Source organism: Trachypithecus francoisi, unplaced genomic scaffold, assembly GCF_009764315.1.
Source record: "Trachypithecus francoisi isolate TF-2019V2 unplaced genomic scaffold, Tfra_2.0 Lachesis_group5, whole genome shotgun sequence".
Classification (NCBI taxonomy): Eukaryota; Metazoa; Chordata; class Mammalia; order Primates; family Cercopithecidae; genus Trachypithecus; species Trachypithecus francoisi.
The window spans coordinates 132,061,073-132,077,530 of record NW_022681470.1 but is presented as its reverse complement, the minus strand read 5'-3'; the positions used below and the strand labels follow the sequence as shown (position 1 = coordinate 132,077,530).

The window sequence follows — 16,458 nt, the reverse complement described above, 5'->3', positions numbered from 1 at the left end:
GTCTCGATCTCCTGACCTCATGATCTGCCCGTCTCGGCCTCCCAAAGTGCTGGGATTACAGGCTTGAGCCACCGTGCCCGGCCATTTATTTTTTTATTTTTCTGAGATTAGATCTCACTCTGTCACCCAGGCTGGAGTGGAGTTGCACAATCTTGGCTCACTGCAACCTCCGCCTCCCAGGCTCAAGTGATCCTCCTACCTCAGCCTCCCGAGTAGCTGGAACCATAGGCATGTGCCATCATGCCCGGCTAATTTTTGTACTTTTGGTAGAGACGAGATTTCACCATGTTTCCCGGGCTGGTCTCAAACTCCTGACCTCAAGTGATCTGCCCGCCTCAGCCTCCCAAAGTACTGGCATCACAGGCATGAGCCACCATGCTTGGCTGCTGGCCTGAGTCTGAATCCCAACTTGGTCCCTCTCCAGGCTCGTAAATGACAGCGGATTTTTGTTCCCATTTTTCTGGTTCTTTTTTTTCTTTTATTTTCTTTGTTTTTTTCTGTTGTTGTTGTTATTTTTTGAGATGGAGTCTCGCTTTGTTGCCCAGGTTGGAGTGCAGTGGTGCTATCTTGGCTCATTGCTGCAATCTCCACCTCCCAGGTTGAAGCGATTCTCTTGCCTCAGCCTCCCGAGTAGCTGGGAATACAGGCACCCTCCACCACACCCGGCTAATTTTTGTATTTTTAGTAGAGATGGGGTTTTGCCATGTTGGCCAGGCTGGTCTTGAACTCCTGACCTCAGGTGATCCTCCCTTCTTGGCCTCCCAAAGTGCTGGGATTATAGGCGTGAGCCACTGTGCCCAGCCCATTTTTCTGGTTCTGTGTTGTCCCCATCCTGTGTCCAGCATCGGCAGTGAGGGGTGGTGGGCATCCTGTGGCAGGTGAGGTGAGGACCCGCAGGGCTCAGCTGGGCATATCTGCAGGTGGCACCCATGAAGTGAAGCAGCACCCCTTTTTCCTGGCCCTGGACTGGGCAGGGCTTCTCCGACACAAAGCCGAGTTCGTGCCCCAGCTCGAAGCCGAGGACGATACCAGCTACTTTGACAGTAAGGAGGGGTCCCCCGGCGGGGGTGGGGGGCTCTGCCATCCCTCAATCCCTGGGTGCAGAGGGCTGTGTGCCAGGCGTTCCACCCGAGCTTGGCACCTCACCCTAGGCCTGGAGCTTCCGACTTCCTGAGCCTTCCAAGAATCTAGGGCGTGTGTCGGCCGCCCCCTGGGTGGATTTCTTGTGCGTCTGAGCTCAGGAGGCCACAGCATCCCTCAGGCTTCAGAAGAAGAAACCAAGGCACCAAGTGTGGCAGACCCTTGTCTGGGGTTCCCCAGCAAATTGGGCCTCCTGGGTGTCCGTCCCTGACCAGGCATGGGGCCCCATCTGTTACCCAGGAGGGTAGGGCGCCTAGTGCAGCTTTAGTGGAGGCGTCCCTGCAGGGGCGCTGTAGGTGAGCTCTGAGGAATGACTGTCTCTCCCCACTTGGTGGCCCTGCCCTGCAGGGGCGCTGTAGGTGAGCTCTGAGGAATGACTGTCTCTCCCCACTTGGTGGCCCTGCCCTGCAGGGGCGCTGTAGGTGAGCTCTGAGGAATGACTGTCTCTCCCCACTTGGTGGCCCTGCCCTTCAGTGTCCAGCACCTGCTTCAGAACTTGCTTCATGTCAGAGGTCTTCTCTGAGCTTCTGTTTCCTCTTCTGTAAAACGAGGAACATCCTTTATGTTTGAGATGCACAATTTTGGCCAGGTGCGGTGGCTCAAGCCTTTAATCCCAGCACTTTGGGAGGTCAAGGTGGGCAGATCACCTGAGGTCAGGAGTTCAAGACCAGCCTGACCAACATGGAGAAACTCCATCTCTACTAAAAATACAAAAAATTAGGCAGGCATGGTGGCGGGCACCTGTAATCCCAGCTATTTGGGAGGCTAAGGCACGAGAATTGCTTGAACCCGGGCAGTGGAGGTTGTAGTGAGCTGAGATGGTGCCATTGCACTCCAGCCTGGGCAACAAGAGCAAAACTCTGCCTCAAAAAAGCAAAAAAAAAAAAGAGATGCACAATTTTACTTAATTCTGTGTGACCCATCTAAAGGAATCACTGAAGCTCAGAAATAGGAATTCCCACCCCTGGTCCCACAGCTTTTTTTTTTTTTTGAGACAGAGTCTCGCTCTGTCACCCAGGCTGGAGCACAGTGGTGCGATCTCAGCTCACTGAAACCTCTCCCTCCCGGGTTCAAGCAATTATCTGCCTCAGCCTCCCGAGTAGCTGGGATTACAGGTGCCTGCCACCACACTTGGCTAATTGGTCCCACAACTTTTTAATTATTTATTTTTTGAGACGGAGTCTCGCTCTGTCACCCAGGCTGGAGTGCAATGGTGCGATTTCGACTCACCACAACCTCCGCCTCCCAGGCTCAAGCGATTCTCCTGCCTCAGCCTCCCAAGTAGTTGGGTTTACAGGCGTGTACCACTACCGCCCAGCTAATATTTGTATTTTTAGTAAGAGATGGGGTTTCACCATGTTGGCCAGGCTGGTCTCAAACTCCTGACCTCAAGTGATCCACCCGCCCTGGCCTCCCAAAGTGCTGGGATTACAGTCGTAAGCCACCGCGCCCGGCCCCACAACTTTTTAGGGACACAGCTGGTGTTAATCCCCAGATATCTGCTCTGCCCCCCAAGCCTCCTGTGGTCCTTAAACACACCAGGCACTGTCCTACCTCAGAGCCTTTGCCCTGGCAGTGACCCTATCCTGAGATGCCCTCCCTACATCGCCACACTGCCCTCGAGATCATCTCTGGGCATCAGGCATGCTGCACGTGCCTCTCCCTCCCACAGCACGTTCGGAACGTTACCGCCACCTGGGCTCCGAGGACGACGAAACCAATGATGAAGAATCATCCACAGAGATCCCCCAGTTCTCCTCCTGCTCCCACCGGTTCAGCAAGGTGGGCCTGGGCCCCGGAGGGAGCCACTGCTCAGGAAACATTGCATGATGTCTGTTTGCTTTCATATCTGTTTTTTTGGTTTTGCTTTGTTTTGTTCTGTAGAGATGGGGTCTCGCTATGCTGCCCAGGCTGGTCTCAAACTCCTGGGCTTAAGTGTTCCTCCCACCTCGGCCTCCCAAAGTGCTAGGAATTGTATTGCTTTTTTGTATTGTTTTGTTTCGTTTGAGACTGAGTCTCGCTGTGTTGCCCAGGCTGGAGTGCAATGGCGCGGTCTCGGCTCACTGCAACCTCTGCCTCCTGGGTTCAAGCGATTCTCCTGCCTCAGCCTCCCGAGTAGCTGGGATTACAGGCATCTGCCACCACGCCTGGCTAATTTTTCGTATTTTTAGTACAGACAGGGTTTCACCATGTTGGCCAGGCTGGTCTTGAATGCCTGACCTCATGATCGGCCTGCCTCAGCCTCCCGAAGTGCTGGGATTACAGGCGTGAGCCACCGCACCTGGTAAATTTTTTGTATTTTTAGAAGAGATGGGGTTTCACCATGTTGGCCAGCCTGGTCTCAAACTCTTGACCTCATGATCTGCCCACCTCGGCCTCCTAAAGCACTGGGATTACAGGCATGACGCATCACACCCGATCTTGTTTTTTTTAATCTTTTTTTAGTGTGGTAAAATATATATAACACAATATACCATTTTAGCCATTTTGTTTCATTTTTTTCTTTCCTTTTTTTTTTTTTTTTTGAGACGGAGTCTCGCTCTGTTGCCCAGGCTGGAGTGCTGTGGCTGGATCTCGGCTCACTGCAAGCTCCGCCTCCCGGGTTCATACCATTCTCCCGCCTCAGCCTCCCGAGTAGCTGGGACTACAGGCGCTGCCACCTCGCCCGGCTAGTTTTTTGTATTTTTTGGTAGAGTCAGGGTTTCACCGTGTTAGCCAGGATGGTCTCGATCTCCTGACCTCGTGATCCGCCCGTCTCGGCCTCCCAAAGTGCTGGGATTACAGGCTTGAGCCACCATGCCTGGCCGGAACACATTGTTTATCCACCCATCCTTTGATGCACATTTGGGTCTATTCCACTTTGTGAATACAGGTGCCATGCTGGGTGTTATTTTATTTTATTTACTTATTTATTTATTTATTGAGATGGAGTCTTTCTGTCTTGCCCAGGCTGGAGTGCAATGGTGCAATCTCAGCTCACTGCAACTTCCACCTTCTGGGTTCAAGCAATTCTCCTGCCTCAGCCTCCCAAGTAGCTGGGAATACAGGTGCACGCCACCACACCCGGCTAATTTTTGTATTTTTAGTAGCAACGGGGTTTCACCATGTTGGCCAGGCTGGTCTCAAACTCCTGTCCTCAAGCAATCTGCCCACCTCAGCCTCCCAAAGCCCTGGGATTAAAGGCATGAACCACTGAGCCTGGCCCTGGGTGTTATTTTATAACCTCATGAGCTTAACTCACATTCCCTACTTTGTTTATGATTTGATCAAAAAACGCTCCACTCTGCTTTAGGCCTGGGCCCCAGGCAGGACTTTCTAGTCAGCAGCAAAAACGCAGCTTGGTAGCCTGGCCCCTGAGCCTGTTTTTCCATCTGTACAATGGGCTAAAGTCTGTGCTCTTTCAGGGATGTGGGGAGTGAGGATTTAGGGAAGTGACTCATACTGAAGCACCTGGCACATAGGAATCATTCAACTAAGCCAGCTTTCTTTCTTTTTTTTTTTTTTTAAACAGAGTCTCGTTCTATCTCCCAGGCTGGAGTGCAGTGGCACGATCCCGGCTCACTGCAATCTCTGCCTTCCAGGTTCAAGCCGTTCTCCTGCCTCACCCTCCCAAGAGGCTGGGACTACAGGCATGTGCCACCACACCCAGCTAATTTTTGTATTTTTAGAACAGACGGGTTTTCACCATGTTGGCCAGGCTGGTCTTGAATGCCTGACCTCAAGTGATCCACCCACCTCAGCCTCCCAAAGTGCTAGGATTACAGGCATGAGCCACCACACCCAGTCTAAACCAGCTTTCTTGCCACCTTTGTTTTTACTGGTTTTTTTGTTTGGGTTTCTTTCTTTTTTTCTTTTTTCTTTTTTTGAGACAGGGTTTTTTTTTTTTTTTTTTTTTTTTTGAGACGGAGTCTCGCTCTGTGGCCCGGGCTGGAGTGCAGTGGCGGATCTCAGCTCACTGCAAGCTCCGCCTCCCGGGTTCACGCCATTCTCCTGCCTCAGCCTCCCAAGTAGCTGGGACTACAGGCGCCCGCCACCTCGCCTGGCTAGTTTTTTTTTTTTTTTTGTATTTTTTAGTAGAGACGGGGTTTCACCATGTTAGCCAGGATGGTCTTGATCTCCTGACCTCGTGATCCGCCCGCCTCGGCCTCCCAAGAGACAGGGTTTTGCTGTGTTGCCCAGGCTGGTCTCAAACTCCTGGGCTCAAGTGATCCTCCCGGCTGGGCCTCTGAAAGTGCTGGGATTATAGGCATGAGCCACTGCACCTGGCTTAACATTCTTTCGTCTTGCCTCCCAGGTCTACAGCAGCTCTGAGTTCCTGGCTGTCCAGCCCACTCCTACCTTCGCTGAAAGGAGCTTCAGTGAAGACCGGGAGGAGGGGTGGGAGCGCAGCGAGGTGGACTATGGCCGCCGGCTGAGTGCTGACATCCGGTAGGTGGCCTGGGGAAGTGTAGGCAGATCCAGCTTCCAAGCCTGCTGGGAGGTAGAGACACAAAATTCTGATGCAAAGGGAGCTTCCTAGTGGCCAAGTAGAAAAGGGTCAAACATATTGACCAACCTATCAGGTCCCTCACAACCTTGCTCCCTTTGACTCTGTGTTCCTCACCAACTCAAACATAAAACAGCTGTGCACCATCATGCTGATAGGCACACTTTTCCTTCTGTCCAGAATGCCCTTTGCTTAGTAACTCCTGTTCATCCTTCAACGCTCAGACCCAACAGAAATAGTCAATGTCTGCCAGAGGATGGGTGTTGGAAGCTGGACTTGTTTTTTTCTTTTTTTAAGAGACTGGTTCTCACTCTGTCTCCCACACTGGAATGCAGTGGCATGATCATAGCTCATTGCAGCCTCAAACTCCTGGGCTCAAGAGATCCTCTCAAGTAACTGGGACTACAGGTGTGCACCACGGCACCCGGCTAATTTTTTAAACAATTTTTTGTATGCCAGGTGCAGTGGCTCACTCCTGTAATCCCAACACTTTGGGAGGCCGAGGTGGATGGATCACCTGAGGTCAGGAGTTCAAGACCAATCTGGTCAACATGGTGAAACCCCGTCTCTACTAAAAATACAAAAAAATTAGCTGGGCTTAGTGATACACGCCTGTAATCCCAGCTACTTGGGAGGCTGAGGCACGAGAATTGCTTGAACCTGGGAGACGGAGGTTACAGTGAGCCAAGATCATGCCACTGCATTCCAGCCTGGGCAACAGAGTGAGACTCTGTCTCAAAAAAAAAATTATAGAGATAAAATCTCCTTATGTTGCCCGGCCTGTCTGAAACTCCTGGCCTCAAACAATCCTCCTGTCTCAGCCTCCCAAAGTGCTGGAATTACAGGTGTCAGCCACTGCACCCAGCCTGGAAGCTGGGTTTTAAAAGTTGAATAGGAGGCCAGGTACAGTGGCTCATACCTGTAATCCCAGCACTTTGGGAGCCCAAGGCAGGCAGGTCACTTGAGCTCAGGAATTCAAGACCAGTCTGGCCAATATGGTATAACCCCGTCTCTACTAAAAATACAAAAATTAGCCCAGTGTGGTGGCAGGCACCTGTAATGCCAGCTACTTGGGAGGCTGAGGCAGGAGAATCTCTTGAGCCCTGGAGGCAGTGGTTGTAATGAGCTGAGATTGCACCACTGCACTTCAGCCTGGGTGACAGAGCAAGACCCTGTCTTTAAAAAAAAAAAAAAAAAGGGTGAATAAGAAGTCTCCAGGTGAACAGAGAGGACAGTGCAGACAGAGGGAACTCGTCTTGTCTATGCAAACTGCCCCTCACTGCAGACTGAGAGTTAAGATGTGGCCATGAAAGGTGGCTGAGTATACTGGGTGCAGGTGCCTGGCAGGGGTGACCCAGGCTCTTCCTTCCTGCAGACTGAGGTCCTGGACATCCTCTGGATCCTCCTGTCAGTCATCTTCGTCCCAGCCCGAGCGAGGTCCCAGCCCATCTCTCCTGAATACCATCAGCCTGGACACAATGCCCAAGTTTGCCTTCTCATCAGAGGATGAGGCGGCAGGCCCAGCCCCTGCAGGCCCCAAGAGGCCTGTCTTCATTCTAGGGGAGCCTGACCCACCCCCAGCAGCCACCCCAGTGATGCCCAAGCCCTCGAGCCTTTCTGGTAAGTGGGACCCTGAGTAAGAGGGATGATGTCATGGAAGTTTCCCAGAGGAGGGGCTATTTGAGATGGGTTTTCAAGGATGAGTAGGAGTTCTCCAGAGCCAACAAAGGCTTTAAGAGAGGAGAAGCCAGGGTCCCAAAGAGACCTCCAGCCTCCAAGGAACCCCAGTCTAGGGTAATGCCCCCAGCTTCATAGAGTCAGGATGGGACCCCTAGCTCCCAAGATGGGGGAACTAAGGGTCTAAATGGGTGTGGAGGAAGGCTTCCTGGAAGAGGGGACTTGAAGACTTTTGCATAGAGAATAATTTGGGAATGGTGTGTGGGACGAGGGAACTGCAGGAGCAAAGGCCAGGAGGCTGGACTGTGTAAATAGCAACCAGGGAGGAAGGGCCTTAAGGTCTCTTTAGGACCACGTGGTGAGTTTGAGGGGCTCCCGGCTGACCCTGCTGACCCTCTAGCCGACACAGCTGCCCTCAGCCACGCCCGCCTACGGAGCAATAGCATCGGCGCCCGACACTCGACACCGAGGCCTCTGGATGCCGGCCGGGGCCGCCGCCTTGGGGCCCCAAGAGACCCAGCCCCTGAGAAGTCCAGAGCCTCCTCCAGCGGTGGCAGTGGTGGCGGCGGTGGAGGCCGTGTGCCCAAGTCGGCCTCTGTCTCTGCCCTGTCCCTCATCATCACGGCAGGTAATGCCCAAGGCCTGCGCTCACCTTTGTCTGTCCGTACCCATTTTAACCTACAGAGTGGGAGCCCATCCTGAGTTGGGGAGGCTGGGGATGAGCCCCAGGAGAGGGGAGGAGGAGCAGGACACAGGGAGAGCTGGGGGGACGGTGTTCCCAGTAGAGAGCACTGCACGTGCAAAGGCCTGATGGGGCGACCATGCTTGGGAAATTGAAGCAATAGCAAAGTGGCCAGGTGGGAAAGAGGGGGTCCCAGGGGAGACCTGCGAGGGAAAATGGGTGACCCCCTCCCTAACCCCTGCAGATGATGGCAGCGGCGGCCCCCTCATGAGCCCCCTGTCCCCGCGCTCTCTGTCCTCGAACCCGTCGTCCCGTGACTCCTCGCCGAGCCGAGACCCGTCCCCCGTGTGTGGCAACCTGCGGCCCCCCATCGTCATCCACAGCTCCGGCAAGAAGTACGGCTTCAGCCTGCGGGCAATCCGCGTCTACATGGGTGATAGCGACGTCTACACTGTGCACCACGTCGTCTGGGTGAGTGCCGAGTGGGAATGGCAGGGACCCGGGTTCTAGTTTGACTCTGCCCGGTCATGTCCCTTCTCAGAGCTGCATTTTGGACCCTGGCAGGATTAGGGAGACAGAGCTGGTGCCACCGAGTTCATCTTGGTCCCTGTCAGTTGGTAGGGAGGAGGTCGGATGAGAGAGACCGGGATGGATGGATGGAGGCTCACAGATCCCAAGTGACATTAACCTCCCAGCTCCATATGGGGACGCACTGGGCATGTTATCCTCCCTCCCCCAGCCCAGGGGCGTCGGGGCATGCCCTCCTTATCGGTTGCTCCCTGAATAGACAGAGAAGGCTTTCTGGAGGAGGGGGCATAGGAGCTGGGGCTTTGATGGGTGAGTAGGAATTCCCCAGGATCAGGGAAACTGAGTCAACACAAGAGGCAGCAGCTTGCTGGGGTCCCACAGCAGACCCAGCCTGGGCTGGGGTCTCCAGATGTGAGGCCCAGGCCATTAACCCCACTGTTCCCCTGTCTGTCCCCAGAGTGTGGAGGATGGAAGCCCCGCCCAGGAGGCTGGCCTGCGGGCCGGGGACCTCATCACCCACATCAACGGGGAGTCGGTGCTGGGGCTGGTGCACATGGACGTCGTGGAGCTGCTGCTGAAGGTGCGGCACCCCCACTGCCCACCCTCAGGGCTCCCTGGCACCCCTTGGCCACAGTTCTTGGTTCCCTGTGGTTCTCCCCACCCAGACACACAACCCTACATTCAATGTCAACTCCAGGCCTGGCACACCCGCTTCCTTCTGCCCAGAATACATGTCCTTCTTCAGCCCCCAACATCACCCCTCAGAGCTCCTCCTCCAAGAAGCCCTCCCTTCTCCCTGGGTACCCTCACAGCTGTTCCTCCCTCTGGCCTGAGGCCTGGAGGTAGGAGATGGGCTCAAGACACGAGGAAGGGCCGGGCGTGGTGGCACACGCCTGTAATCCCAGCACTTTGGGAGGCTGAGGTGGGAGGATCACTTGAGCTCAGGACTTTGAGACCAGCCTGGGCAACAGAGCGAGACCCCATCTCTGCAAAAAATTAAAAAATAAAATGAGCTGGGCATGGTGGCACACGCCTGTAGTCCCAGACACTTGGGAGCCTGAGGTGGGAGCATCGCTTGGGCCCAGGAAGTCGAGGCCATAGTGAGCCGTGATCGTGCCACACTGCACTCCAGTCTGGGAGACAGTGAGACCCTGGTTCTAAAAAAAAAAGAGGGCTCTCATGTGGGCAGCTGCATGGGTGGTTCATTGGATAGACGGACAGTGGGCAGGTGTCTTTGGCCTAATAACTCATGAGCCATTGGGTGAGTGATTGGGGGATGGAGAGATGTTGGGGTGGTTAATGGGTGGATACCAGATAGGTGGGTGACAGACCCCGGGAGGGTGGAGAGTGAAGAGGGCAGGCTTCAACGGGCGTTGACTGCAGAGGGAAGGATCTTGGCAGGAGGGGTGGTGCTCCCTGGGTCATTGTTTGACCGGATATAATGGGTAGGTCACTGGTTGGCTGGATGAATGGATGTTAGGGTGGTGGGTCCTATCTGGTGCCCAGAGTGAAGGGGACATAGCAGCTGCCTGGCAAGTGCTGGGCCCTGTGAGAGGCACAGAGGCAGTCCCTCACCATCCTTCCCACAGAGCGGCAACAAGATATCCCTGCGGACCACGGCCCTGGAGAACACCTCCATCAAGGTGGGCCCTGCCCGGAAGAATGTGGCCAAGGGCCGCATGGCGCGCAGGAGCAAGCGGAGCCGTCGGCGGGAGACCCAGGACCGGTGCGCGGCAGTGGCCACCAGGGAGCGGTACATGGGGCAGGCCCTGGGGACAGGGGTTCTTTTTTTTTTTTCTTTTTTTTTTTTTTTTTTTTGAGATGGAGTCTTGCTCTGTTGCCCAGGCTGGAGTCCAGTGGTGTGATCTTGGCTCACTGCAACCTCTACCTCTCGGGGGTTCAAGCGACTCTTCTGCCTCAGTCCCCTGAGTAGCTCGGACTATGGGCGTGCACCACCACGCCCAGCTAATTTTTATATTTTCAGTAGAGACAGGGTTTCACCATGTTGGCCAAGCTGGCCTGGAACTGCTGACCTTAAACGATCCATCTGCCTCGACCTCTGAAAGTGCTGGGATTACAGGTGTGAACCACCATGCCTGGCCAGGAGCAGGGGTTCTGAAGCCTCCAATTTTCTTACCCCAGGCGGAAGTCGCTCTTCAAGAAGATCTCCAAGCAGACCTCCGTGCTTCACACCAGCCGCAGCTTCTCCTCTGGACTCCACCACTCACTGTCATCCAGCGAGAGCCTCCCTGGCTCGCCCACCCACAGCCTCTCCCCCAGCCCCACCACTCCCTGCCGAAGCCCAGCCCCTGATGTCCCAGCAGGTGGGTACACCCCCCCACCCACCCCCCTGCCGCCCCAGCTACCCTGGGGGCAAGGGCTGGTGGGCCCCAGGAGGGAGGAAGGGGTTTGGAGGATGGAATGGGGGATGGAATGACACGATGTAGGGAAAGATGTGACCGGAAGGAACATCTTCCAGGATCCTGGTGTCTAGCAGGGAACCTGGAAGTACTCAGAGATGAGTGCAGGTGCCAGGGAAGGATGTGCCCAGCAGAGGAAACATCATGGACAAATGGGACTAGGCAGGAGGGTGGGAAAACTGAGAAGAGGCTGGGCGCGGAGGCTCACGCCTGTAATCCCAACACTTTGGGAGCCCAAGGCAGGAGGATCACTGAGCTCAGGAGTTTGAGACCAGCCTGGGAAACACAGGGAGACACCATCTGTACAAAACACTAAAAAATTAGGTGGGTGTGAGGCTGGGCGTGGTAGCTCACATCTGTAATCCCAGCACTTTGGGAGGCCGAGGCAGGTGGATCACCTGAGGTCGGGAGTTCGAGACCAGCCTGGCCAACATGGAGAAACCCTGTCTCTACTAAAAATACAAAATTAGCTGGGCGTGGTGGCACATGCCTGTAATCCTAGTGACTAGGGAGGCTGAGGCAGGAGAATCACTTGAACCCAGGAGGCAGAGGTTGCAGCAAGCTGAGATCGCACCATTGCACTCCAGCCTGGGCAACAAGAGCGAAACTCCGTCTCAAAAAAAAAAAAAAAAAAGGGCCGGGCGCGGTGGCTCAAGCCTGTTATCCCAGCACTTTGGGAGGCCGAGACAGGCAGATCACGAGGTCAGGAGATCAAGACCATCCTGGCTAACACAGTGAAACCCCATCTCTACTAAAAAAATACAAAAAACTAGCCGGGCAAGGTGGCGGGCACCTGTAGTCCCAGCTACTCGGGAGGCTGAGGCAGGAGAATGGCATAAACCCAGGAGGCGGAGCTTGCAGTGAGCTGAGATCTGGCCACTGCACTCCAGCCTGGGCAACAGAGCAAGACTCTGTCTCAGGAAAAAAAAAAAAAAATAGGTGGGTGTGGTGGTGCACACCTGTGGTCCCAGCTACTCTGGAGGCTGAGATGGGAGGATCACTTGAGTGCAGGAGGTCAAGGCTGCAGTGAGCCATGATTGCACCACTGCACTCCAGCCTGGGCAACAAAGTGAGACCCCATCTCAAACAAAAGGGGAAAAAAAACCAGAAGGGATACAGAGAAGGCTTTCTGGAGGAGGGGGAGTAGGAGCTGGGGCTTTGATGGGTAAGTAGTTCACCAGAGCTAGGCCAAGGAAACAAACCCTGAGCAGGAGGCAGAAAAGTCTGGCATGAACCAGCCATGGTGGCTCATGCCTGTAATCCCAGCACTGGGAGGCCAAAGCAGGCGGATCACTTGAGGTCAGGAGTTTGAGACCAGCCTGGCCAACATGGTGAAACCCTAACTCTACTAAAAATACAAAAATTAGCCAGGCATGGTGGCACATACCTGTAGTCCCAGTTACTCAGGGGGCCGAGGGATGAGAATCACTTGAACCTGGGAGGTGAAGGTTGCAGTAAGCCAAGATCACACCACTGCACTCTAGCCTGGGTGACAGAGCGAGACTCTATTAAAAAAAAAAAAAAAATTAGCCAGCCATGGTGGTGTGCACCTGTTGTCCCAGCTACTCAGGAGGCTGAGTTGTGAGGATCGCTTCAGCCCAGGAGGCTGAGGCTATGATTGAGCCAGTGCACTACAGTCTGGGCAACAGAGCAAGACCCTGTCTCAAAAACAAAAACAACCAGGCGTGATGGGTGGCCACATGGAAGGATGTGGGCTTTAGCAGTTTTCATCAGTCCCACAGCTCCACTTCCGGACTAGGGACATTGAGGCCAGCAGCCCTGACCTATACTTATCACCCACAGATACCACTGCATCCCCACCCAGCGCATCCCCGAGCTCCAGCAGCCCCGCCTCCCCAGCTGCTGCTGGCCACACCCGCCCCAGCTCCCTGCATGGCCTGGCTGCCAAGCTTGGGCCACCCCGCCCCAAGACTGGCCGTCGCAAGTCCACCAGCAGCATCCCGCCCTCCCCGCTGGCCTGCCCGCCCATCTCTGCGCCCCCACCCCGCTCGCCCTCACCCCTGCCCGGGCACCCACCCGCACCTGCCCGATCCCCACGGCTGCGCCGAGGCCAGTCAGCTGACAAGCTGGGCACAGGGGAGCGGCTGGATGGGGAGGCAGGGCGGCGCAGTCGTGGGCCAGAAGCCGAGCTCGTGGTCATGCGGCGGTTGCACCTGTCCGAGCGCCGAGACTCCTTCAAGAAGCAGGAGGCCGTGCAGGAGGTTAGCTTCGATGAGCCGCAGGAGGAGGCCACTGGGCTGCCCGCCTCAGTGCCACAGATTGCCGTGGAGGGCGAGGAAGCCGTGCCAGTAGCTCTTGGGCCCACCGGGAGAGACTGATCCCCCTGCCACGTCTCTCCCTGGCCTCAAAGTCACACGTTTCCTTGTGCAATGTTTTTCTGTAAAGTCACGCCTGGATGGGGACTGAGCCACCAGCCTGACACCCAGAAGGCAAGAAGCCATCTTGGTCCTTGCTGGAAGGTGGAGACATCACTTCCTTTGTGTTCTGGTGTCAATCAGGGGGCTGGATGGGGCAGGAATGGGGGATAAGGGTAGCTTTGTAAATAGCAGCAAATCTCTGCAACTAATTTATTACTTTTTTTTTTTTTTTTTTTTTTGAGATGAAGTCTCACTCTGTTGCCTGGGCTGGAGAGTGCAGTGGCGTGATCTCAGCACACTGCAACCTCCGCCTCCCGGGTTCAAGCGATTCTCCTGCCTCAGCCTCCAAATAGCTGGGATTACAGACGCCCGCCACTATGCCCAGCTAATTTTTTGTATTTGTAGTACAGACAGGGTTTCACCATGTTGGTCAGGCTGGTCTCGAACTCCTGACCTCATGATTTGCCCACCTCAGCCTCCCAAAGTGCTGGGATTACAGGCATGAGCCACTGGGCCCAGCCTAATTTATTACTTTTTATAAGCGATAGCCGGACTGAGCCGCCCCCTGCAGGCGGCTGCCAGGTCTGGCCCCAGGCACCTGGGACCCTGTTTGCAGGCCCTGCCCTTTGGGCTGAGAAGGAAGCACTTTGGACAAGTCATCTGTGTTTGTGTTTTCTAGTTTTTCTGTACTTTTTAAGTGTTTTATGTTACCTGGTCTCATTCCCTTCCCCATACCCACCCATTTGAGGGGATTGAGTTGAAGTCACCTGTACTGGCCCAGTTTGGATACAACCTGGAGTGTCCGTAAACGATTCCCCTCACCCACAAAACAATGTAATCCCAACAATGGACTGGATTCTGAAGGCCACTTCCCACCGTCATAGCTGCCATCCCCAGGCAGTGCCTACTCTATATATATAGAGTCTGCCTCCAATCCCCCTGGCTTCAGCCTGGAGAAGGGATGTGGGAGCTGGGGCTTTGATGGATGAATAGGTGTTCACCGGATCTGGGCAGAGGGGTCATCCGCTCCCAAGGTGGTCACTGATAAAGGAAGGCATAGGCCTCACCTGGCACTGCCAAGGCAGCCTCCGGAAATGCTCAGCTGTTTCGGGGCACACTCCAGTATGCCAGTCCTGCGGGATTATGTTCAGCTACTTCCGGAAACACTCGGTGTCCCCTCCCCTCAGGCTCTGCCTCAGCCTCACTTTGTCTAGTCTACCCTGGACAAGATGCCGTGTGTTTGAGGCCCCCAGCAGAGTGAGCCCTTGGCCGTGATGTGTCTGAAACACCTGTTAGGGGTTCCCTCCATATGTCAGAGCCTCTCTGGGATGAAGTTCAAGCAAGAAAACCCAGTTGAGGCTCGAGTTTGAATTTCAGCTTCACTGTGTGGCTCTGGGAAAATGGCTTTCCCACTCTGTGCCTCAGTTTCCTTGTGTTTACAAGACTAATCCCATTGACTGTTTATTAAGCACCTACTGTGTGCCAAGCGCTTTTACGTGGCTTCTCCCTCAGCCAGCCTTGAGAAGGCTGGAGGTGGTGTCATCACCTCCGTTTTACAGACAAAGCAGCTGAGACCCCAGTGAGGGGCGGAAACCTGTCCCATGATCACCCAGCAGGAGTCGTGGCAGAACAGAGCATCAGCCAGACCCTGTTGTGGGCATTGTCATCAAGGGAGCTTGAATGGAGGGTCTGGTGTCAGATACAGCCAACTCCAGCCCTAGCTCATCCCCCATGATGCTGTGTGACCCACTGGGCACTCTGGTGAGGGAGCTTTCCAGATATCAACAGCCCACTCTGCGTCCCTTTCTGAGTCCCCTGCCCAGCACTGCCTAGTGTTGGAGGGTAGACCAAGGCTGTGCATGACTCAACCCCTCCTTCCATCCTGGAGCTGGCAGTGAATAAAAGCCCGTATTTACAAAGATGAGCTCCAACGTCTGGATTTGTGAGGGGCTGAGAAAGGAGGAAGGGAAGAGTGGGGAGGGGGGCGGAGTGAAATAGACCCATGGCTTAAAAGTCATTGCAAGTGGGTTTTGAGGGCTGCATAGGAGTTTGCTGTTGAGATTCTTCCTGATGCTATCGCTGGTAGTGGCCTCCTGCTACCCTTTCCCTATGAGTACTCCATCATAGCTCTGCCCTTAAAAGCTTCCTCCAGACATCTGGGCCCTGAGCTATGTTTTTTTTGTTTTGTTTTGTTTTTTGAGACACAGTCTCGCTCTGTCGCCCAGGCTGGAGTGCAGTGGCGCGATCTCTGCTCACTGCAAGCTCCGCCTCCCAAGTTCACGCCATTCTCCTGCCTCAGCCTCCCGAGTAGCTGGGACTACAGGCACCCGCCACCACGCCCGGCTAATTTTTTATATTTTCGGTAGAGATGGGGTTTCACCGTGTTAGCCAGGGTGGTCTCGATCTCCTGACCTCGTGATCCGCCCGCCTCGGCCTCCCAAAGTGCTGGGATTACAGGCGTGAGCCACCACGCCCGGCCTATGTTTTTTATTTTTATGTTTTTGAGACAAGGTCTCGCTCTATAACCCAGGTTGGAGTATAGTGGCGCAATCACAGCACACTGAAGCCTCGACCTCCTGGACGCCTTGAGCTATGTTAATAAAATAAATAAGCGGCGGTGCGCGGTGGCACACGCCTGTAATCCCAGCACTTTGGAAGGCCGAGGCGGGCCGATCACCTGACGTCAGGAGTTCCAAACCAGCCTGACCAACATGGAGAAACCCCGTCTCTACTAAAAATACAAAATTAACCGGGCGTGGTGGCGCATGCCTGTAATCCCAGCTACTAGGGAGGCTGAGGCAGGAGAATCGCTAGAACTCGGGAGGTGGAGGTTGCGGCAAGCCGAGATAGCGCCATCACACTCCAGCCTGGGCAACGAGAGCGAAACTCCGTCTCAAAAAATAATAATAATAAAATAAAGCAATCGTCGCGTCCTTTCTATCCTGGTCTTAGCTTGCGCTCTACCATAAAACTCCCTGTAGCCGAACGCAGCCCAGCCCCAGAGCAATCCGTTACTTCCGGGGCGCTCAGCCGGCTTGCAAACCTTCTTGGCTACACCCCCATCTCCGAGAGCGTTCGGCTATTTCCGGAAACAGTTGGTATCTGGGCTCAAGTCCGCTAAGTTCTAGTGCCCGTAGGGGTCGAGAT

General features: G+C 54.7%; 1 protein-coding gene across 15 annotated transcripts in view; it reads left to right on the top strand.

Moving 5' to 3' along the window:
* MAST3 (microtubule associated serine/threonine kinase 3) overlaps positions 1 to 15,235 on the top strand; it is a 56,913-nt gene extending 41,678 nt beyond the window's left edge. For 10 of the 15 annotated variants that reach the window (XM_033197037.1, XM_033197036.1, XM_033197030.1 and 7 more), the window contains 10 exons: positions 921 to 1,043; positions 2,813 to 2,922; positions 5,435 to 5,568; positions 7,002 to 7,246; positions 7,704 to 7,931; positions 8,230 to 8,456; positions 8,971 to 9,093; positions 10,103 to 10,266; positions 10,656 to 10,837; positions 12,737 to 15,235. In XM_033197037.1, coding sequence (XP_033052928.1) covers positions 921 to 1,043; positions 2,813 to 2,922; positions 5,435 to 5,568; positions 7,002 to 7,246; positions 7,704 to 7,931; positions 8,230 to 8,456; positions 8,971 to 9,093; positions 10,103 to 10,266; positions 10,656 to 10,837; positions 12,737 to 13,272 — 2,072 coding nt within the window. In that variant the 3' untranslated portion in view covers positions 13,273 to 15,235. The remainder of the gene's footprint in view (positions 1 to 920; positions 1,044 to 2,812; positions 2,923 to 5,434; positions 5,569 to 7,001; positions 7,247 to 7,703; positions 7,932 to 8,229; positions 8,457 to 8,970; positions 9,094 to 10,102; positions 10,267 to 10,655; positions 10,838 to 12,736) is intronic. The other 5 variants (XM_033197042.1, XM_033197031.1, XM_033197041.1 and 2 more) reach the window with 3 other exon arrangements.
* Positions 15,236 to 16,458: the final 1,223 nt, after the last annotated feature.